This window comes from Ascaphus truei, chromosome 4 (assembly GCF_040206685.1).
Source record: "Ascaphus truei isolate aAscTru1 chromosome 4, aAscTru1.hap1, whole genome shotgun sequence".
Taxonomy (NCBI): Eukaryota; Metazoa; Chordata; class Amphibia; order Anura; family Ascaphidae; genus Ascaphus; species Ascaphus truei.
The window spans coordinates 282,842,044-282,865,331 of NC_134486.1; the positions used below are offsets into that span (position 1 = coordinate 282,842,044).

At 44.5% G+C, this 23,288-nt stretch overlaps 1 protein-coding gene across 3 annotated transcripts in view; it reads right to left on the reverse strand.

Moving 5' to 3' along the window:
- The window catches only part of HACE1 (HECT domain and ankyrin repeat containing E3 ubiquitin protein ligase 1), an 80,679-nt gene extending 62,704 nt beyond the window's left edge, over positions 1–17,975 (reverse strand). Inside the window, exons 1-5 of one of the 3 annotated variants that reach the window (XM_075597532.1) lie at positions 17,534–17,975; positions 14,905–14,959; positions 12,108–12,197; positions 6,210–6,314; positions 1,546–1,621 (exon numbers count right to left, since the gene is read on the reverse strand). In XM_075597532.1, the coding sequence (XP_075453647.1) occupies positions 1,546–1,621; positions 6,210–6,314; positions 12,108–12,197; positions 14,905–14,959; positions 17,534–17,609 (402 nt within the window). In that variant the 5' untranslated portion in view covers positions 17,610–17,975. Of the gene's footprint in view, positions 1–1,545; positions 1,622–4,858; positions 5,176–6,209; positions 6,315–12,107; positions 12,198–14,904; positions 14,960–17,533 lie in introns of those variants that run through there. The other 2 variants (XM_075597531.1, XM_075597533.1) reach the window with 2 other exon arrangements.
- Positions 17,976–23,288: the final 5,313 nt, after the last annotated feature.

Genomic DNA, 23,288 nt, shown 5'->3' on the forward strand with positions numbered 1-23,288 from the left:
CACACAGACACTGATACACACACACACACACACACACACACACTCGCTCTCCCCTATACGCACATAGACACAAACAGTGAATTACAGGCAACGACGGATGTGAGTGACTGGAGGGGGAGGCAGGGACACTTGGGTGGGAGAGGGGGGCCCAGGGACACTTGGGTGGGTGGGAGGGGGCCCAGGGACACTTGGGTGGGTGGGAGGGGGCCCAGGGACACTTGGGTGGGTGGGAGGGGTTCCAGGGACACTTGGGTGGGTGGGAGGGAGGGGGCCCAGGGACACTTGGGTGGGTGGGAGTTAGGGGGCCCAGGGACACTTTGGTGGGTGGGAGGGAGGGGGCCCAGGGACACTTGGGTGGGTGGGAGGGGGCCCAGGGACACTTGGGAGGGTGGGAGGGGGCCCAGGGACACTTGGGTGGGAGGGAGGGGGCCCAGGGACACTTGGGTTGGAGGGAGGGGGCCCAGGGACACTTGGGTGGGTGGGGGCCCAGGGACACTTGGGTGGGTGGGAGGGGGCCCAGTGACACTTGGGTGGGAGGGGGCCCAGGGACACTTGGGTGGGTGGGAGGGGGCCCAGGGAGGGAGGCAGTGACTGGGTGGGGTGACTTACCTTGCCGCTGGACGCTTTCCCCTGCTGCCCCCGATATCCCCTGCTGCCCGGGACGGGAGGTGGGCTTGGGGGCATGGGAGGTGGGCTCGGGAGGGGGTGCCACGGGAGGTGAGCTCGGGAAGCTGGCTGCGGGGGGAAGCGGGCCGCAGTAGGAGCTTGTACTTCCACCCTGCCCCATGTAATGTGCGGGCCGCAGAGGAGCTGGTACTTCCTCCTCAGTCCCACGTTGGGAGCGGGGGGGAGGAAGGGAGCGGGGGGGAGGAAGGGAGCGGGCCCTGCTTGCCCTGCACAAACGCGCGGGACCGCGGGGGGAATCGCCGCCATTATTATTTTTTTAACTTGAGCGGGGGGGACGGGAGACACCGCGCGGCCAGCCTTGCTGCGACCCGGCAATTTTGGTGCCGTGGCCCGGTGCCGGGTCGCGACCCACCATTTGGGAAACGCTGGCCTAGACAGTTCAAAAGTCCATACAAACGTTAGAAGTCACATACATATCTTCTTGGGATCAGAGCTAATGAAACTAAACATTTTTATCATGAAGTTAATCCTTCAGCATGAAAAATAAAAATAGGTGTTTCCATACTCCGAGGCGTAATAATCTTTACAGGCTCAATTATATGAAATTAAATATTTACTCGTTTTATTCTGTGTGAACTTTATATTTTAATCTTTAAGTTGAAGTGGAGTGTGCACCTCCTTTTTCAAAATATGCTTTGAAGATGTCACCTTGAAGATATTACATTAGATTAATAAGTGGAATTTATATCAAGTGGAATTTATATCTCAAAACAAAATGAAGTATTAAGGAAATAAATGTTTTACAGCTATAACTATTTAACCAGCATTATACAGATTTATTCACTACAGTGCACAAGTGGCCTAAATTCTTCAGAACAATTGCTGAGTTAAGGAAGGCATAAAAAGCACAATACTTACAGCAGTCAGTCCTTCATTATTACAGATGTTGACATCTGCATTGAATTCTAATAATTTACTCATGCATTTCTTCTGCCTGTGAAGCAAAAAAAACAGTTTGTAAGATTTGGACGGTCATTTAACACAAACCCAGTTAAAACATTTCACTATAAAAATTTATACAGAGATGGGGGGGGTTGAGTAGGGTTGGCAGGTGACGTCTCCAAAAATACTGGACACAATTGTGAAAGGTGTGATGTGCTTGACACACCTCCACACCTCTCGCCTCTCCATGCTGTTTCCTCCTCTCCTTGTCCCCACCCACAGGCTCCTGAAACCTCCTCCTGATTTTCTGCTGCTGGGTAATATGGCCAATCAGGACTGAGGAAGCTGCCAAGCCCCCTAGCAACAGCTCTGCTCTCTCCCTGCTTGGAGAAATCCTCGGCCCCCCAAGCCAGTCAGGTCACTATGTCCAGAGAAGTAATACATACATGTCTAGTTTTACCACTAATTTTTCTGAAGCATTCAGAAGCAGGGAAGGAGGGGGACTGAGGGAGAGAGAGGCAGAGAGACAGCACAGCGGCAGCTTCAAAACTGCTCTCATGCACCAGTATCCGGAAATATCACGAGAACAGGTAATCTCCCATATCGGCACACGGGCGATTCTTTTATCGTGATATTTCGGTATATCGCCCACCCCTACAAGCTACTATTTTTTTTTTAGTTGTTTACACATGTAAAAAAGTTCAAAGAAAGAAGGGTATGGCAACGTGGAAGAGTCCTTGTTGCAGCCTCCTCCTCTGCTGTCACCGGCAGGGTGCGACGTGCAACCCTCCCTCTCCCCGCATCTTCCTAGGCCATTAACACATTAGGAATGAAAATATGGATTTAGAAAAAAAAGTGGTATTATTGTGGGGTGAGGTGAGAGTATGTGTCCATTCTTCTGAACCATGTAGTGCTGTAGTGTAGGTTATATGGGCCGTATACCCTCTGTTATTTTCGAACCATTAGGGTATACACTCTGCTTTACAATAAAGCAGAGAGTATACACTATATATACCTGTGGGATGGAAAATAACTTGGGAGAGCGCGTGGGGGCCTGGCCGGTGCTGGAAGTTGGCGGCCTGCTATGGAACATTGCGGGGGAACCCAGCCACAGCCCTCTTCTTACCCCCCTCTCCCCGGGCCCATGGTAAAATTCTCAGGGGGAGGGGGATTGATTGTGGTGGGGAGGGAGAGGAAAGGGGGGGGGAGCAAAAGAGGAGGGGGGAGGGAGCGAGAGGGGAGGGGGGAGGGAGCGAGAGAGGAGGGGGGAGGGAGCGAGAGAGATGGGGGGAGGGAGCGAGAGAGGAGGGCGGAGGAAGCGAGAGAGGAGGGGGGAGGGAGCGAGAGAGGAGGGGGGGAGGGAGCGAGAGAGGAGGGGGGAGGGAGCGAGAGAGGAGGGGGGAGGGAGCGAGAGAGGAGGGGGGAGGGAGCGAGAGAGGAGGGGGGAGGGAGCGAGAGAGGAGGGGGGAGGGAGCGAGAGAGGAGGGGGGAGGGAGCGAGAGAGGAGGGGGGAGGGAGCGAGAGAGGAGGGGGGAGGGAGCGAGAGAGGAGGGGGGAGGGAGCGAGAGAGGAGGGGGGAGGGAGCGAGAGAGGAGGGGGGAGGGAGCGAGAGAGGAGGGGGGAGGGAGCGAGAGAGGAGGGGGGAGGGAGCGAGAGAGGAGGGGGGAGGGAGCGAGAGAGGAGGGGGGAGGGAGCGAGAGAGGAGGGGGAGGGAGCGAGAGAGGAGGGGGAGGGAGCGAGAGAGGAGGGGGAGGGAGCGAGAGGGGGGTGTAAGAGAGGAGGAAGAGTAATAGATGGCGGTGCTCGCAAGGCCGCTGACTAGTGGAAACTCAAGATTAATTTTGCGTTTTTCATTTGGGGGGAGGGAGCTTTAAAAAAATGTTTTGAACCTTCAGGTAGTGTGGTATGTTATAGCCTTTTTACGACTATAGCACTGGAACAATGTGGTTGGGTGCTGTATGATGATTATTACTTTGGTTATATGTGCACACAAGTGTATATTTTCCCAACTTAAAGTCATTTTGCTTTCAATATCTACACACATGTATGTATATCTACACATGTGTATGTATGTCTACATGTATATAGGTGTATTATATATAAAAAGGTGTATGTATAAATATCTTGAAAATTATTGTAGTGGGTGCCGATGAGTCCATCAATGCATTTTCACCATTAGACCTATCATCAGGGCTAGCTATACTTTATTAGCATGTATTTATTTTAAGAATTAAGTAATGTATCAACTTAAGTGAAAAGATAACAATATTGTAAAATACTAAATCTAACCAATAATACACACACTGGTTTGCAGAAGTTGTTGAATTACAAATAATGTGTGCGCATTTTTTTTTTTTTTTTCAAACAAACCATTTTTATTCAAAGCTACAAAGCTGTAGTGGTTAAACTGAACAGTGTTATATGAAGAGGAGCTTAAATGCCAGCAAAAGGGGGGGGGGGGGAGGGCTGGACGACAACAGTGAAATGTACTGGTTGCGGAAGTATTCTGCCCCTTAAGTCAGTACTTGGTAGAATGCAGCAAATACTGCTATGAGTTTTTTTGGATCTGTCTCTACTAGCTTTGCACAATAGGATGGTGACATTTTTGTCTATTCTTCACAGGAAAATTGATCCAGTTCTGATAAGTTTGTTGGGTATCGTCGATGGACTGCAATCTTCAAGTCTCGCAATAAATGTTCGTTGGATTCAATTTAGGTCTTTGACTGGGCAACTATAGAATATTAATTATTTTCTTCTTCAACTATTTCAGTGTGGTTTTGGGTCATTGTCATACTAAAATGTGTATTTCCTCCCCAGTTGGCTGACTCAAAAAGGTTTTTCCTCAAGCACCCCCACAACATGATGTTGCCACCACCATGCTTGACAGTTAGGATGGTGTTGACTGTGTGATGTGCAGTTGTTTGAGAGAAATCATACAGATGATACTGCAGACATGTGGGAAAAAAGTTTTGTGCTCAGACAATAATTTTTTTTAAACTAAATTCCAAGCGTTACAGCTAGTTGAAGCCCAAGATAGGTAAGTGGTGTTTTGGTGCATCACCATAGATAGCTCATTGATATAGTGATAATTCCATATACCATAATGGATCCAGGTTCAAGGACATAGAGTATAATCCATAACATCCCAGGGTGAGAAACCAGAGGCCTGGTGGTGCCCACGCGGGTACTCCAAAATAGGTCTCCTAATAATGGTGTACTACACCCTGGGGAAATAACTCAATCTGTCCAGCACTGGAGGGTAATAGTATAATGGGCCAAGGCCCTTTACCTTCCTTAGTGGTGTCCTCGCTGCTAGTTGAAGCCCAACACTGGACATCACCCAGTCAACACCATCCCAACTGTCAAGCATGGTAGTGGTAACATCATGTTATGGGGATACTTCTGTTCAGCAGGGACTGGAAAGCTTGTCAGAATAGAGGGGAGAATGGATGGTGCAAAGTGAATGCGAATCCTTGAGGAAAACCCGTTTGAGTCAGCCAAGACTCTGACACTGGGGAGGAAATACACATTTCAGCAGGACAATGACCCGAAGCACAAAGCCAAAGCCACACTGGAGTGGTTGAACAAGCGAATTAATATTTTAGAGTGGCCCAGTCAAAGTCCTGACTTGAATCCAATCAAACATTTATGGCGAGACTTGAAGAATGCAGTCCACCGACGATACCTAACAAACTTATTAGAACTGGATCAATTTTCCCGCGAAGATTGGGCAAAAATGTCACCTTCCTACTGTGCAAATAAAAACAGTTCATTTGAAAAAATGCGCATACATTATTTGTAATTCAACAACTTGAATTATTGGTGACATTATTGGTAGGGGGTGAATACTTCAAAACGTGTGTGTGTGTGTGTACTTTCACACACACACACACACACACACACGTCCTGTTTGCAATGCAAACACACAGTACTGTCCAGTTCCCCATTTTTTCAGTTAGGAACCTGGTTTAAAAAAAAGAAAAGGGTATTTTATTACAAAATAAATATATATTTTTTAATAAACTTCTTTTAAAGAAAACTACCAATCTTATTTTCGTGAAACTGGGAGGGGTGGGGCATCATCATCCCTGAAATCTCCCTAAACAGTAAAATTTCAGCCTGATCCCATTTACGGATCAAGAGTTAGAAGTGTTAAAACCGCAATAGTCACATTTGAATACACCTTATTATATTATTGTACTGACAAACTCCTGCTCACGCACCTATTAAAATTACGTCCCAAATGCTCACTGATGGAAGAGAAACAAAACTGGAGCACATATATGGACGCAATCTGCACCCGTTTAGGAGCAACGCTCCAGTTGTAACACTTGATTTATATCCGCTTCATATATAAAACAAACCTGGTAGAAATACTCATGCGGTATATAGTAACTTACAAGCCTCATCATTCTGTTATGACTCACTGAAATAAACAATACAATCACAGTTAGGATTACTCAGTATTCTAACACCACACCCTCAACATTCATTGTGAAGAGCACTAAAGAAAGCTAAAAAGGTTCTTTTTTTCCTCTATACGCTTTTAGACTCACACATTCGACTTTTTGCAAACATCTTTATTCTTCAGTATAAAAGGCACCTTCAGAAAGGGTCTTAAAAGCCTTCACATTCCTTACCCATTTCGGGCTGCCAAGTGAAGAGGTGTGCATCCTGAAATATCTTGATAGTTTGGATTAGCTCCTCTCTTTAAAAGCAAAACCAAACACTCCACAGATCCACAACTGAAAAGCAAAAACAGAAAATCATACAATAAAAGCAAAGAATCAACTCAAACACCCTTCTATGTGAGCGATACATTCATTAGGAAGAACACCGTATCCTATTGACCGTGGTGATGCTTATGGTTGCCATGGGAGGCAGTTTTTGGAGCTCTTTACAAAATCAATTACAAGAAACGGATGTCACGTTTACATTTTACTACGAAAGATGCATCAAGTGGAATATCATGTTCTAGTATGCCGTGGTTTATATTTATGTATGTCTCTATTTATATAGAGCCATCCATGTACATAGCGCTTCACCGCAGTAATAAACGTGACGTATAACATAATAACACAATGGGAATAAGCACTTCCGACATAAGTGTCATTAGGAAAGGGAGTCCTTGCCCCGAAGAGCTTACAATCTAACATTTAGTTAGAAATTACAGACAGTAGGAGTGGTAAGTGCGTCTGCAATGGGTAAAAAGTTGATGCATGAGATGTATAGTATCAGCCACTGAGATACCCAAATGCTTAGTTAAAGAGATGTGTTTTAGGATGGGTCTTACAAAAAAGGAGGTTATATTACTTTATTAGTTTACTCATTACAATTGTGAATTTTGTGAGACACTTTTTGTGAGTTGGAACACATCAGTCCAGCAGTGTTGTCTCACAATCAATGGAGAGCCCAACTAATTAAGAAATAAAAGTTGTAGGTTGTTAATTTAGCAGATTAAACCATGGAATGGAATGCAGTGCTGCAACTAGTTTAATTGCTATGTAAAACAACCATCATCTCTACAATCGTAGCCATTTTCCTTTTTCAAGAATTCCCAAAGATGAGCGGTATTGATGTTTTTCTTCTTGTCTATCAAGGCCAAAGTATCTCAAAAATGCAAAATGGTACAAAGATACCAAAAACATGTTCTCAAAGAGAGGCACCAGCACTTCCAAATGTCCAAAAATATATTTCTTGGATTTCCATCTGTGCCTTACAACAAGATATTGTCATATACATAAAATGCAGGGCTAAGTTTGTGGGGTCACACAGAGGAACGGAGTTCTATACTTCATATAAAATACTGGAAGCATACATTTATACGGTTCCATGTTAAAATGGACAAGCAGCTAAACGTGACACACTCAGGGCTCATTTGCATGTCTTTACCCAGAATCCCTGGCTTCCGTGGAAGCATTGTATGCTAAGAGATAATGGGGAAAAGCAGAGTTGCAGACCTATCTAAGACATGTGCATGTGCTCACAAGTGATATTTTTTATAGTGATTCTGAAATGATTAGGAATAGTGACTGGGAGAGGCTTGGTTGTATTTCTATTGCATTTGCATTATTTATCATACTTAAGATTTAAAAAATGAATGTGTTTCTTAGGGCTCCAGCACCTTTCTCCCTATAAAAACTCGGCAGATAAAATCTCTTCTCACCACCCCAAAAGTCACCAGCAAAAACAATGCTGAACCGTGGTTCTCCAGTGGGTATGGGCTCAGGATCAGAAACTTGTTAGTAAGGCAGAGACTACTTTAAATACACAGCAATCATAACTACAAAAATCGGTTAAAGTAAGGCACTGAAGGAATCGAGAGAAAAGGATAAAAACAAGATAGGAGGCATGAACGGAACTGCAAAGCATAGCCATTATGTTTGCCCAGTCTTCATTCATTCTGTGTGTTGCACTTGAGTCTAAACATGCAATAGCGGCACAGAGTTGAATAGGAAAAATGTAATCATGCATTTTCAACTCATTCAATATGTGTTGATCCACTTCGTTCTTCATCTCATAAAAAAACCAAGGGTATTTTAGAGGCATCTCTAGGTATTTACATCCTTTTAATTAACTTCACATTTGAAAGAATCTAACTAAATAAGGCACAAATTACAAAGCATTGTACTGCCTAAAATGATTTTGTGTGATGTTTGTCCCATGAACAGTAGTACTCTTTAGGCTGCGCTTATAGTGCCGGCGACAGCGACGTCGCGGCAAAACAAATGCATTGCCACGTCACGTCCGTTTATAGTAAGCACGACGCGACGGAGGGACGGATTGGTTGCGATCGCTGGAAGTCATCTCTATTTGATTTTCCAGCGACCGTCGCCATCACTATAAGCGTAGCCTTATTCCACACACACAAAATAAATTTAAAAAAGGATGTTTCTCCACTATACTATTTTTTTCTGTGAGCATTTGAAGGGCGTTACAGCGACTATGAAAGAGGAGGCGATGGAGATAAAGATCTTTGGAATGCCCCAATAGTGTGTGTGTGTGTGTGTGTGTGTGTGTGTGTGTGTGTGTGTGTGTGTGTGTGTGTGTGTGTGTGTGTGTGTGTGTGTGTGTGTGTGTGTGTGTGTGTGTATATATATATATGTAGAGGTATCAGTACCGTGTTAGCCGAGCTTCAATAATCAAAAAATAAATAGATGATACCGTTCTGTGGCTAACGAAATGCTTTTATTTGTGCGAGCTTTCGAGATACACTGATCTCTTCTTCCGGCGATGTTACAATGAATGAAGCAAAAGGTATACTTAAAAACAGTGTCTCTTGGAATGTTATTTGTGCTGTTCCTTCCGATGTGGATGTGTTTTATGGCAGGAGGTGTCAAAAGGTTACTGAAAGCAAGTGAAGAAAGAGTGTGTATGTGTATCAGTGTGAATAAAAATGAATGGAGAGCCCACAGTATATACAGTGCTTTACACAAGGTGTGTGTGGAGTGGGAGTGGATATAAATGGTGTGGGTGGGTGTGGAAATGTGAGAGTTTGTAGCACAACTAAAAGTGTGTGTGGATACTATGTGGTCCCTATTGGTGTATAGGGATGGAAAAACAAGGAGTATTAGTATGTGTGAGACAGCTGTGTGTGCATACATATAGCACAGTATGTACAGACATGGCCTTTAGCGCTCATGGGACGAGAGTTCACTAGTGTCCGTAATGACTCATAAAATTTCGATCTCTGTTTAGGCCACTGCTAAGTGTCCCGAACAGTTGCATAAATTTGTATTCATGCAACCGTCTCTCTTTCGGGGTTTTAAGATTACCTTTGAGTATGGCAACCCTCAGATCGTTCATCTTATGGCCAGAGTCAGAGAAATGTTCGCCAACAGGACTGTCTCTTGTACCGCGTGTGATGCTTTGGCGATGCAGGTTCATTCTCTTGTTTAGCCCCTGCCCTGTCTCACCTATGTAGTAGCAGCCCCCTGGGCATTTCATGCACATGATGAGGTACACGACATAGCTACCTCAAACTCACCCATTCCCCGGATGAAGTACATTTCCTAGACACCACCATTACTATAAAGAACAACCAACTACAGACCTCTGTATACCGCAAACCTACAGACAGAGCCAGCTATTTGAGGGACAACAGCTTCCACCCGACACACACCAAACATGCAACCATCTACAGTCAAGCCATACGATACAACCGGATATGCTCCGACACAGCAGACAAAGACCAGCGGATTAAAGCCTTGAGATCAGACTTTATAAACCGTGGATATAACCACAGAATTGTAGACCAGCAAATTCACAAAGCCACCAGAATACCAAGAAGTGATCTCCTTGAATGCAAACAGAAGGAGACAAGGGACAGGGTACCTTTGGTGGTCACATATAACCCACACCTAGGAGCCCTACGCAAGATCGCCAGGAAACTACAACCCATCCTCCAGGAAGATACAAGACTGCAACAGGTCTTCCCTGAAGCACCCTTATTATCATACAGACAACCCCATAATCTCAAGAATATTATGGTGAGGAGTAAAGTATTCAGCAGTACAACTGAATGCGGGACAAAACCATGCCAGGACCCAAGATGCAAAACCTGCGCAATGCTCTGCACAGCGGACACAATACAAATACCACACAGGAATCGGGAATACAAAATCAGAGGAAGGTTCACCTGTTCTTCCAGCTATGTCGTGTACCTCATCATGTGCATGAAATGCCCAGGGGGCTGCTACTACATAGGTGAGACAGGGCAGGGGCTAAACAAGAGAATGAACCTGCATCGCCACAGCATCACACGCGGTACAAGAGACAGTCCTGTTGGCGAACATTTCTCTGACTCTGGCCATAAGATGAACGATCTGAGGGTTGCCATACTCAAAGGTAATCTTAAAACCCCGAAAGAGAGACGGTTGCATGAATACAAATTTATGCAACTGTTCGGGACACTTAGCAGTGGCCTAAACAGAGATCGAAATTTTATGAGTCATTACGGACACTAGTGAACTCTCGTCCCATGAGCGCTAAAGGCCATGTCTGTACATACTGTGCTATATGTATGCACACACAGCTGTCTCTCACACATACTAATACTCCTTGTTTTTCCATCCCTATACACCAATAAGGACCACTAAGTATCCACACACACTTTTAGTTGTGCCACAAACTCTCACATTTCCACACCCACCCACACCATTTATATCCACTCCCACTCCACACACACCTTGTGTAAAGCACTGTATATACTGTGGGCTCTCCATTCATTTTTATTCACACTGATACACATACACACTCTTTCTTCACTTGCTTTCAGTAACCTTTTGACACCTCCTGCCATAAAACACATCCACACCAGGGGAAGGAACCGCACAGATAACATTCCAAGAGACACTGTTTTTAAGTATACCTTTTGCTTCATTCATTGTAACATCGCCGGAAGAAGAGATCAGTGTATCTCGAAAGCTCGCACAAATAAAAGCATTTCGTTAGCCACCGAACGGTATCATCTATTTATTTTTTGATTATATATATATATATATATATATATATATTGATCCAGAGGAAGGCAAAAAGGAATAGTAATTGAGCTATAAATTCTATAAATATCTGCATGACAAACTGTAAAATGTTGTTTCCGGTAAAACCTGTTCAGCACGAAAATAGTTTGTGCTTACACTTCAAAGGTCAACACAAGGCACGAGATGCACCTACAACGTGTCACAGATTTCTGTTAGCAACCTTCTCTCTGAATTACTTTTTTCCACTTGGCGAATTCCTTCTTTAGTAGCACACATCAATTACATTTCTTTGTGGATCTTTCACCCTAACTGGGACATATTGGTCATGTTTTTAGGCCTATTCCTTAATACAGTACAGATCAACCCCCTTATAACGCTGTGCTTGAGGTCCAAAGAATCACATCGCGCTATAAGCGGATCGCGTTAGAAATAATGTACAATTGTCTGCATTGTACAATAAAGTATTTAAGATACCAATAATCCTGTTGTAAAGTATTCTTAAATACGAATATTGGGAGCCATGCTTGCATCGCGTTATAAGCGGATTCGCGTTGTAACGGATTGCGTTATAAAACGGGGTTAAGCTGTATATATATTTTTTCTTTTAAAAAAGATGGGAATATTTCTCTGGCTGTTTTTCAAAAACGTTAACCTTGATATGGTAATCTTCCAACAGTCTGTGATCACACGCTTTCCCAAAGGGAGAGGAAAGTTAATAAAAGAGCTTTTGCATGTATAGCTTGCAGGTGCAAGTCTAACAAAGAGGTTAGAAAGAGGTTATTCTTTCCTCTCTTATAGAACAAGTCCCAGTAGGCCATTACTGGAGGTGCAAATACAGCTCTATCAAAAGTAAAACAAATGTCTCATCATTTTCAGATTTCACTTTTATTTTAATCTGCATAACACGTTGTTTCAGCTACTGAACATTTTCTTTTGCAAAATAAAAGGAATAAAAAATAAATATTATCTTGCATAACCAATCCCATTTCCAGTTTTAGAAGCATTGCCATGTAGTTGCTTGTGAATAATGAAGGAACCTCTACAGTTAAATCTTACTTAGCAGCAATATGAAGCAAACTCCTTTTCACTCGTCCAAAGGCATAGTTGACATCAAACTTGGAATTTGAAAGTAACTCCAACACAGACCTTAAATGAAAGAAAAAAAAAACAATAAAGCAAGTTTGTGATAGCTACAAAATAAGTTATTTTAATTATTTCATTATTAGTTCGTTATTGCTTATATTTTAATTTGTAAAAACGTAAATTAAAAATAACCTTCAAATGGACCAACAAAATACAGTAGGTGTTGGGCTGTTTTGGAGCATCTAAAATAAAACCCTAAAATCTTCTCTCATGTCGACTCAATTTCAATGGGTTATCGTCCCTTCGCACCTTAAAATAAGCCCCTTATTTGTACTCTAGCTTTAAAAAACCCACAAATCTAATCTTAAATCTACTTAGGCCAACAGTTCATCTGAAGAGGCTTCACTCAGGTTTGCACAATATGTTCTCGATAAAGTTTCTATTAACACATACATGACACATATACAAATCCAAATGGTCACTTATTGAGTTATCTTTATCCAGAATTAAATAAATGCTTACAAAACAGAAATATAAGTCTATACTTAAAACATTCCCAGGGTAGCACTTAATTCCCAAACGCTTGCAAAATAATTCATTGTTACAGATGGACAAAACCTTAGAACACGTTTGTGAAACTGGCAAAAGAAATAATAATCTCCTAATATAACATTAACACTAATTAGAGGGGCAGTTTAACTTAAATTATTATTATTTTTTTTATCTAATGAAATAATATAAACACAGAAGTTTACAAAAGTTGAGGAAGATGTTGTGAACATCCTGTTAATCGATGCATTTTCCATGCCGTCTGGAACGCGGAAATGCCGACAGATGTCCCGTTGAGGAGCTCACAGCCACCTCAGACTGCGGCTTCCTGGGCACACTTCAATCTGAGTGGCTGCAAGGTCCCCAGCAGTTGTCATTCAGGGTTTCAGTATCCCCAATGGAATGAAAAATGCATTTACTGCCGGGATCATTAGGACCCCAAGTGCAAGAAGGTTTTTATTTGTTTCCCTTGTTTTGTATTAATTCATTAGAGGACGGACACACACACAGCTATCTCGAGTAGGTTGAACTGCCCCTTTAAATGATAACTCGTGGTCACATAAGAATCTGAGATAGAAAGAAAAAAAAACATTTGCATGCAGGTGTCATAACAAAAGTGCTGTGTGTGAGATCCCTTTTTCGTTCCATCTGTTATATTTGTACAGTATGTTATGAAATATCCGTTTGGATTGATTGTAGAGGCTCATGTAATACAATGTAATTCTTGGAGAAATATTGTACCACTAGCGCCTAACCTTTACTAATAAAGGGAGTGGCTCAGTGAGTAAAGACACTGTCTGACAGAGTTTGGAGCAGTGGAGCCCGGTGTTGGCGCCCTGTGACCCTGGGCAAGTCGCTTTATCTCCCTGTGCCTCAAACACCAAAAACATAGATTGTAAGCTCCCCGGGGCAGGGACCTGTGCCTGCAAAAATGTCTCTGTAAAGCGTCACGTAAAACTAGCAGCGCTATACAAGAACATGCTATTATTATTTTTAGTCGTCATGAGTTATATTTATACATAGACTGAGATATGACAGGATAGATAGGATAGACCCACGTAAAGACAAAAGATCAATATTTTGGCCCTCTACTGGTGTATTTATATCTTGCAGACAGAGAATTTTTACCATAAAAACTGCATGCAAATGTGTTTTATTTCTTATATAAAATCATATTTCAACCACGAGCTGAGTAGGTTAACTATAGTCAGTGTTCTGTAAGGTAAATTCAGGTAATATGTAGGCTTACACACTTATTGAGACAAAGAAAGAATGTACTTTCTGGGCGATATTGAGAATGTTGTCAATTTCAAAAAAATATTGATAAAAGTGCTAAATATAAAAACTAAACAGAAGTGCAAGCATTGGCAGAAACCTTAGTAAAAACGTATGAAAATGTTTAAGAGACTGTGGTTGGACATCTGTATTCACGGTTCACCTTCATTTCTATGAACAATAACTCAGATACTAAATTGAGTTTGGTGCTCTATAATTTTGGAATGAAAAATCCATAACTGATCATTTCCTGCCTTACTTTAAAATAAGGAAATTAAAATAACCATTATCAGAATGTTTGACATTTTGAATATTCTCTGCTGCAAACATGGCAAAAAATCAATGTGCTGTTAAATATGAATGTGGAACACCCACTGTATACTACAGTACTTCTTACCAGGTTTCACTTACCTTGCATTTTTTATTTGATCATACAACAGTCATTTCCTTTATTTCAAATGCTTAGGGACAATATATTTACAACTACACTGGTGTTTTCATCAATGAATGTAAGGCGTTCTAAAGGGCCCAATGCAGTTATCTAATTGATATCAACCCTTCACATGGAAGCATGCTGAGGGGGATGAGCATATGACTTCACAAGATACTTATACAGAATGTATTACCCGCTTTGAGTTAGTATTTGTTAACCAACAATATCAGCTTTTTTTTGTGCTTGATCACAGTCTCAAAATTAAAAAAAAAAAAAAACCCTGTGTAGTACAGTATGTGGCAAACCCATAATACTAATGGGAATGTCTATGCTTTTGTATTTCTATACAGTATGTACAAGCAATTTATCAGAAAACTGCAGATCCCTATTTGTGACCTCATTGTAAATTTGAAGCCATAAAGGACCATTACATACCCAAACATCATCTGCTCCATTTATGTACTTTTTGGTTAATGAGTTTTAATGTATTTTAACTGAAAATGACAGACATACCTGTGTTGATCAGCCATTACCATAGGCATTAAGGTGTAAACAGCAGTTTCATTATCTGTGCAAAAGTAATAACAGTTTAACGATTAACATAATACACAGCCAATCTACAGTATGTAAGCTCTCACGAGTAAGGTCCGCATTAACTCTTTGTATTTGTTTGTGCATGTTCATCCTCACTTGTATATTACATAAAATAGTTATACATAACGCTGTACCACAATTGTACCACACTGTGGAATATGTTGGCGCTTTCCAAATAAACAATAATAATAATATCTATCTTTAAAGAACAAATACTTGAACAACACTACAGTCCAACCCATGTACACCATTTCAGCCAGGGCCTACTGAGATTTCATGCAATACATTTTCTTTGGATCAATAATACCTTTGTGTTTGTTTTCATTTAATCCACACAGTTTTCTTGTTTTTCATTTAAACAAAAGCTATCCAACTGGCAACCCATAGGCTGAATGAGGAGCCCCCAAAATGAATTAAGCTTGGTCCCTGATACTGCCAAAGAATTAATGTTAGTAGGATAGAAACTGTATGAAAACAACATACAACCAATGAGGTAGATGGAACAGGAAATCTAAATAAGTGCTAAACTTATGGTTCAGTGAGTAAAGATAACGATAAAGACTCTGTCAGCAATGATAAGGGGAACCTGGTTCAATTCTCGGTGTCGGCTCCTTGTGACATTGGGTAAATCACTTAATCTCCCTGTGCCTCCGGCATCAAAAACAGATTGTAAACTCATCTGGCCAGGGACTGTCTGTGAAGCACTTTCAGTTCTATTAGAGGGAAAGGCACTCTATCAAATAAAGTTATTATTATTATAATTATTATAAAAAGGATGCAAGAGAGAGGGGCATAAGAAAGGGGTAACAGGGCAATACTAAATACTGCTGTCTAATTACCTCACATCACTACGCTGTAGTCAACATTTGAGTGGGTTGAACATAAAGCCTATTTAACCACAAGTTACACAATACACAAGGCTATTAAGAGCCATTACATATTTCGGGTCAGAGTAGCTCAAGACATCTGATTTGGAGAGAAGGAGTGGCTCAGTGAGTAAAGACACTGATTGACACTGAGATTGTTGCAGGGGAACCTGGTTCAATTCCCAGTGTCGGCTCCTTGTGACCTTGGGCAAGTCACTTTATCTCCCTGTGCCTCAGGCATCAAAAACATAGATTGTAAGCTCAACGGGGCAGGGACCTGTGCCTGCAAAATGTCTCTGTAAAGCGCTGCGTATAACTAGCAGCGCTATACAAGAACATGCTATTATTATTATTATTATTTGGGTCTGGTTGACAGATGCAGCAATTACCAGGTTTGGGGACAATGTCTAACTGCATTCAAAGCCCCTCCACCAACATATTAGTCAGTCAAACAGAGGGAGGTTTATCAAAGTCTGCCAGCAGCAAAACTGGTGCAAAGCAACATCAAATCTAACAAACAAAACATTGCCCCATTGCAAACAAGTAAAATTATTTCATTTGGTAAATCTGATGCCGTTTCACCATTTCTACAGCAGAGGTCAATTCCCACTCACACATTTATAAAAACCAACTGCCACAAAACATTACCCCAGTACAGTGCTACCAGCCTGAATCAATGTTACCATGAGGTCTTCCCTGAATCTTTTTTTTAATTTATTTTATTTTAAATAAAATGAATGCGTTCTGGTTCCCTCCATGTAGTTCCTCAACAAGAGTTGTGCAGGAAAACAGACTTGAACCAGACAGACCGGTTATTGGGGCCATGTTTACCCAAGCAGTATTCTGCCATAAGACAGCTTTTGGCATGAATGAGCTGTAAGGTGTCTTATGGCAGATGACTGCTTAGTAAATATGAGCCACAATCTTTTATATGATTGTTACATTGGGAATATGCCGTTTATAGTCTATGGCAGGGGTGCGCAAACTATTCGCCTTGCCTGCCCTCCCCCCCGTCAAAAGGCGCAGCAGGGTCATGTGACGTGATGTCGCATTGCCATGACATCACGTGGCACCCACGAGTTGCCATGGCGATGCGTCGCCCAACACAAAGTTACGTCACAGAGTCCTTGCGCGGTCGCCTGCCATTTAAATGACTACAGGGAAGCACGGTGCCTCTGTAACCGCCACGCCACACAGAAAATATCACGCACCCCCCCAGTTTGCGCACACCTGGTCTATGTTATATTATGTGTGTACCGTTGGATATGGTACTTTTTATGATCATGGGATATGGTACCGGTGATATTCTTATTATATACCACGAGATATGGCACCAGTGATGTTCTTATTATATACCACGGGATATTGCACCAGTGATGTTCTTATTATATACCATGGGATGTGGTACCAGTGATGTTCTTATTATATACCATGGGATGTGGTAACTGTGATATCCCCCTTATTATATACCATGGGATGTGGTAACTGTGATATCCCCCTTATTATATACCATGGGATGTGGTAACTGTGATATCCCCCTTATTATATACCATGGGATGTGGTACCAGTGATGTTCTTATTATATACCATGGGATGTGGTAACTGTGATATCCTCCTTATTATATACTTAATGGGATCCGGTCCCTTTGACATGTCTCTTTACACCTCCCCGTCCCTATCACCTTCAGGCAGCTCCACCGTGCGGGCTCTGCGCAGGGATCGGGTCAGGCGGTTGAGCTGCTCCATGGCTCTCTCCATCCTAGGGGAGCTCACCCCCCCAGGAAAAGCAAACTCCAGCGCCCGGCACCGGAGAGGAGGAGGGGACGGAGAGCAGACAAGAAGAGATGGAAGGAGAGCAGGGAGGGATGAAGCAGTGAGGAGAGGGGATGAGGGGCGGAGTGAGGGGACGGCGGATGAGGGAGGAGTAGAGGGAGTGATGGCGGCAGTGGCTCCATTTACCGGGACATCCCCCGGTTTCCGGGAGAGGTTGCCCCTAGCCGGGGTGACATTTCAGTGACCGGAAAACCGGGGGAAACCGGGGACTGGAAACAGCGGAGAACCCGGAAGTGGAGCGCGCATGCGCGATGACGTGCAGGGGCTTCCAGCAGCACTTGCTGTAGAAACAGAAGGCTGAGCTCAGGGAGGGACATGGAGAGGACGTCACCGCCACCAAGCGCCTCCTGTGATGTGCAGCGGGGTGGCGCCTCCCGGCATTCACACGTGGAGCACAAGAAGCCAGGGGTCACCGATTGGCACTGCCCTCTACATGTTACTCCTCCTACTCCAACCCTCGCTGCCCCCCACTCCAATCCCTTGCCGCCCCCCCTACTCCAACCCTCGCTGCCCCCCCCTACCCCAACCCTCGCTGCCCCCCCCTACTCCAACCCTCGCTGCCCCCCCCTACTCCAACCCTCGCTGCCCCCCACTCCAGTCCCTTGCCGCCCCCCCTACTCCAATCCCTTGCCGCCCCCCCCCTACTCCAATCCCTTGCCGCCCCCCCCCTACTCCAATCCCTTGCCGCCCCCCCTACTCCAATCCCTTGCCGCCCCCCCCTACTCCAATCCCTCGCCGCCCCCCCCCTACTCCAATCCCTCGCCGCCCCCCCCTACTCCAATCCCTCGCGCCCCCCCTACTCCAATCCCTCGCCGCCCCCCCTACTCCAATCCCTCGACGCCCCCCCCCCCCACCTCCAATCCCTCGCCGCCACCCCTACTCCAATCCCTCGCCGCCCCCCCTACTCCAATCCCTCACTGCCCTCTACATGTCACGCCCCCCTACTCCATTCCCTCACCACCCCCCCTACTCCATTCCCTCACCGCCTCCTCTACTCCAATCCCTCGCCGCCCCCCCATACTCCAATCCCTCACCCCCTCCCCTACTCCAATCCCTCACCCCCTCCCCTACTCCAATCCCTCACCTCTCCCCTACTCCAATCCCTCACCGCTCGTCCATCACTACCCTCCCCCCCCCCGCTCGTCCCTCACACCGCTCGCCCCCCCCTCTCACAAACTACAAATAATCCTAAAGCATTCCTAGTGATGGGCAAAATAAAAATCATATGGAACCTCAGAGATCCCTAATTAAATGATACAGTATAATCCACTAGAGATAAAACAATATAGGACATAAATGTCCTTTATTATTGGATGATGACTCCATTTGTGCTGTGTAATGATTATGTACTGTATATGTAAAAGAAAAAAAACTTTTATTCATATAAAATTAATTTTTATATTGGCACGCTTTTGTTGTGTTTGTGTGTGTTTTTCTAGTATAATCATACCTCTGTCTGGCTTCCGATTCTTACCTGTTATTTGCCTTATATTATACTAACAACAGCAAGGCGCTACACTGAGTGAGGTAGAATTTTCAAACTGGTTTATGAGCATGTATGTATATGTACGCCATCAAGCTGCAGGAAATAACAAACGACGTGCATGTAAAACTTTGTCAAGGGAATATGATATTGACTAACTGAAGTTACTATCTGTTCTGCAGATTCTGGATGTTACAGTTAAGGCGGACCTTACATGCTATATTGCAGGGACTATTTTTTGGGCAGGGGTGTTGTACACACAAAAATTAGTAAGTTACCATAATGTCAAAATGTATAACGCCAGGGGGGCTGCCATTACAGTTCAGCTCCGCCGGGGAACTACAATCCCCAACAGCCCCAAAGGCAGAGTCAGATGGGGAGATATAGCCAATAGGGTTGCAGTATTCCCGAGGTCTGAGATGGATACATTTGGCGGTTCAGAGGCCATGCCAGTCGGAGCTGGGACAAGGAAAGTGTAGGGTGTGTGCAGGGTGTCTGTGGCCCCTGCACTAGGCCAGAGACCCCCATAGGCCCTGATTCCCCTAAACTTGTGGTTGCTGCAGGGACAGGCCTATTAGATATGGACACCGCCCCTGTACTGTCAAGTGTGAGGGACACAGCAGCGAACTGGCAATCCGGTGGTCTTGGACCAGATCAGATAAGAGACTTCATGGTGGGACCCTCAAGCTGATGGCGTGGTATCACACCTACAGGTGCACAAACATTAACACGCGGTTGTGCGCAGTGCTGTCACACACTTTGGGTGGGTTGACTCTTGTGGACACCAGGGTTGTTGGGTGCCCAGGGGCACCTCAGAACTTTGGGGAAATATCCCATCCAAGTCTGGACTCTGTGTTGGAGGGCACTGTAGGGTTATGGGCGTGCGTGGCCTATTTGGTGTGGGTGGTATATTGTTCTTCCTTGTTTCGTATGCATGCAGTAAACTGTTATCTATCAGTGTGTTTGTTATTGCATTGGGTCCTGTGACGGGATTATCCAATATAGTAGGATCCCGCACAGGTGGAGGCGCTGTCACCAGACGGATCAGGCACCCAGCAGCAGAAGTTCAGGCCTTCTGTGAGCCACAGGTAATGCACCACACACAAAGTAGCCGCCACATCCCAATGAGGTGGGGGAAACTGTGCTACATTTGGAGGCGCTGCTGAGATCTCAGACCTGTGGTACACTACTCAGCAGTAAATTAGTAAACCTACCAGAACATCATGTTTACGCCCCCTCTCAACAACTGGTCCACAACTGGGCCTTAGAGCTCCGGGAACCTCCGCGCCACGTGGTCGCAATGGGAGGAGTCCCTGCCCTCACGTCAATGTTTACCGTCCGCAACCACATGAGATAATCTGGCCTAAGGGACACCAAGATCATCAGTAGAAAATATGACACCGCCTATCAGTGGAGTGTTGTACTACTGGCCACAAGGCAAAAAATATGCCTAGATGATGCCCCTCAGGCTCTAAATCAGGTCAGAGGCTCTGCCCAAAGGATACCCCCTCATATACCCCGGGCTGTCACCTTCCATGGCCGTGGGTATATGACCTCGGGACTCCCCACTATACCGTGGGTATAGTGACCTCGGGACTCCCCCTATCAGGCTGAGACGTCCACCTTCTCCTACACCCCTGGGGGGTGGATGACTCAAGCCCCGGTAGCAAGCACACCAATCAGGGCTGATTTACCCATACCCAGGGTAACCTACACCTCCAACGTCACCCCAGAGACACCTACCGCTAGCGGGTACAAGAGTAGCCCCGTGCAAGTTCCTAGTCAGAGCCCAGATTATTACAGCCACCTGTCTCCGGGAACTTCCAATTTAGGAGTAATGCTACCACAACTGGTAGTAGCCTGTAGACGGACGTTCACAGAGGTACACAATTAGGAGGCTTTATAATGTGAAATTATAATAGGCTTTATTGTGCCTGTTCCTTTTCATCCGGAAATTATCCAAACACGGGGGGGAACAAAGCTTCCATTCACTTGGGAGTATTTCTAGTGAAATCCTATGCAATTAGTTCACATCACCATTAGTTAAGCATGTCTCGCAGCCCCAAAACATATAGCATGAAAATAAGCAGATATAAGCAGTCTCTTAAGAGTAAAAGTCTTATCTGTTTCTTGGAGGGAAAATCTTCTCACTTCCTGGTTCAGCTTCAGGTGTAGTAGTTTTCCCTGTGTCTTGAAATCAGCTCTGCTGTGGAGAGTTCAAGACCGTCAGCTCCAAAGGTCAGCTCTCAGTCAGAGCTAAGGAGAGTCACTTCCTATCTCAAAGGCAGGCTTTTGTAAGCAATCTAATCAGGCAGGTGGTGTTTAGTAATTAACTACCACACTTCTAGATTAAAGTCACATTACTGAACAGGGATAAGTCCCCTGTTACATACCTCCCCTGTTTGTGGGAAGCTCGGGCTTACCACGGCCAAAGCCCATCCTTCCACTCTCATTCTAGATATCTCTGTGACTTGAATGAGAGTGGATGGAGGAAGAGAACCCTCTGTCCCGCTGGGATTGGAGCCCTTTCTCCAGTTTATTTTTGTCTCCTCCCGAAGATGCTTGAGATCAGCACTCCTCAGTCGCTCGAGGAGGACTTTTTCCACGTAAAGTCTTTTTATCGCGTGCGCGGTCTTGAGATTTCTGTTGCGCCGGGCACTCCTCGTTTTGTAGACAAAGTGTATGGCAACAGTTGTAGAGCAGTTAGGACTAGCCCTTAGAGTTTTCTGCTCTTGAAGTGGTCTTTCTGCAGCTTCTCCACACCACGAAGTCGCCAGTTCAGCTTCTTTGGGACTGAGTTGCACCTCCACCTCCTTTTCCAGAGAACGTCCTATTTTTTCAGCTTCCTCAGCTAAGGATTCTTCTGGCTTTGATTCTGCACTCCTAGCTCTGTTTGTTGCTTGTTGGGCAGCTGTAGGTTTGGCTTGTGCTTTCTTAGGTGGCTCAAACTTCGTAATTTTGTTTTGAAGTTGCGCGGAATCCCCAACTCTCACTGTACCCTTGTCCTCACGGGCATTAGTTACTGTGGGATACTGGTGCTTGGGCAGAGCCAATACCTTTTTCCGTATTGGAGGAATCTGTAAGTTACTGGCCTGCAGAGTCTCAACCTGTTTGAGTGCATCTTGCAAGTCTCTTCTCAGGGAATCTATCTGCGCACTTTGCTTACTCTGAGTCTGTATCAGAGTCTCCTTCATATTCTGGAGCTCTGTAATTTTTGTCGTCAAGGTTGCCGCTGCGTCTGTTTTCTCCTTGGTGTACTGACTCAAGGGAATGGAACAGTCTCTCTGTCTCTCCAGCTCTTGCTCCAGTTTCTGAGCCTTCTCACACTCCCTCTCATACAGAGTCACCTGGTATCGAAGCTCCGCTTCCAATGATGCTCTGAAGACATGCAGCGTGGCCTTTAGCTCCTCATACTACTCTGTGGGGACGTACTGGGTATTCAGACGTTCCTGCAGCGCTTGTACCTCTTTAGCAGCCTGCAGTTTTTCTTCCTGTAGCGTTTGCTGCTTCTCCTCAGCATACTGGAGGTGTGTACGCAGACCTTGCAGTTGGTTCTGCAGTCGATGCTCTGCTTCAAACTTTTCCTTGACTTCTTCTGTCAACTGAAATTTTTCTTCTTTCAGTTTTAAGTTTTCTCTTTTTAATCTTGAATTTTCTCTTTTTTCAGTCTCTGTATTCTTTAGGACTTCTTTGCAGTCCTCCTTCCATTTACGCACATCTGCTTTGAGAATGACACTCTCCTGGCGTGAGACTTCCTTCTCTAGGTTGAGGGTCTGAAGCTCCTTCTGAGAGACTTTGAGATCTGTATCAAGATTACCAATAGTTTCTTTGGCAATGTCCAGCTCCTCAGTGAGACTGTGTAGTTCCTTTGTGTGTATAGGAGGAGGGGAAGTGTGTGGCAACCTTTATTTTCAAAATCAGTACCACTCATGGGTCACCATCTGTATTCACTGCTTCAGCGAAACTTTTGAAAACAACAAACACCTATCCCTTTTAAGGGCTGACTCACTTCTTGAACCCTGACTATGGCTGGAAGGCAAAACCCCTATTTCAATGACCATATTACACTTTGTGATAGGCAAAATAAGGTTTAGCTACTTCAGCAGTCTCTCTCCTCTTGG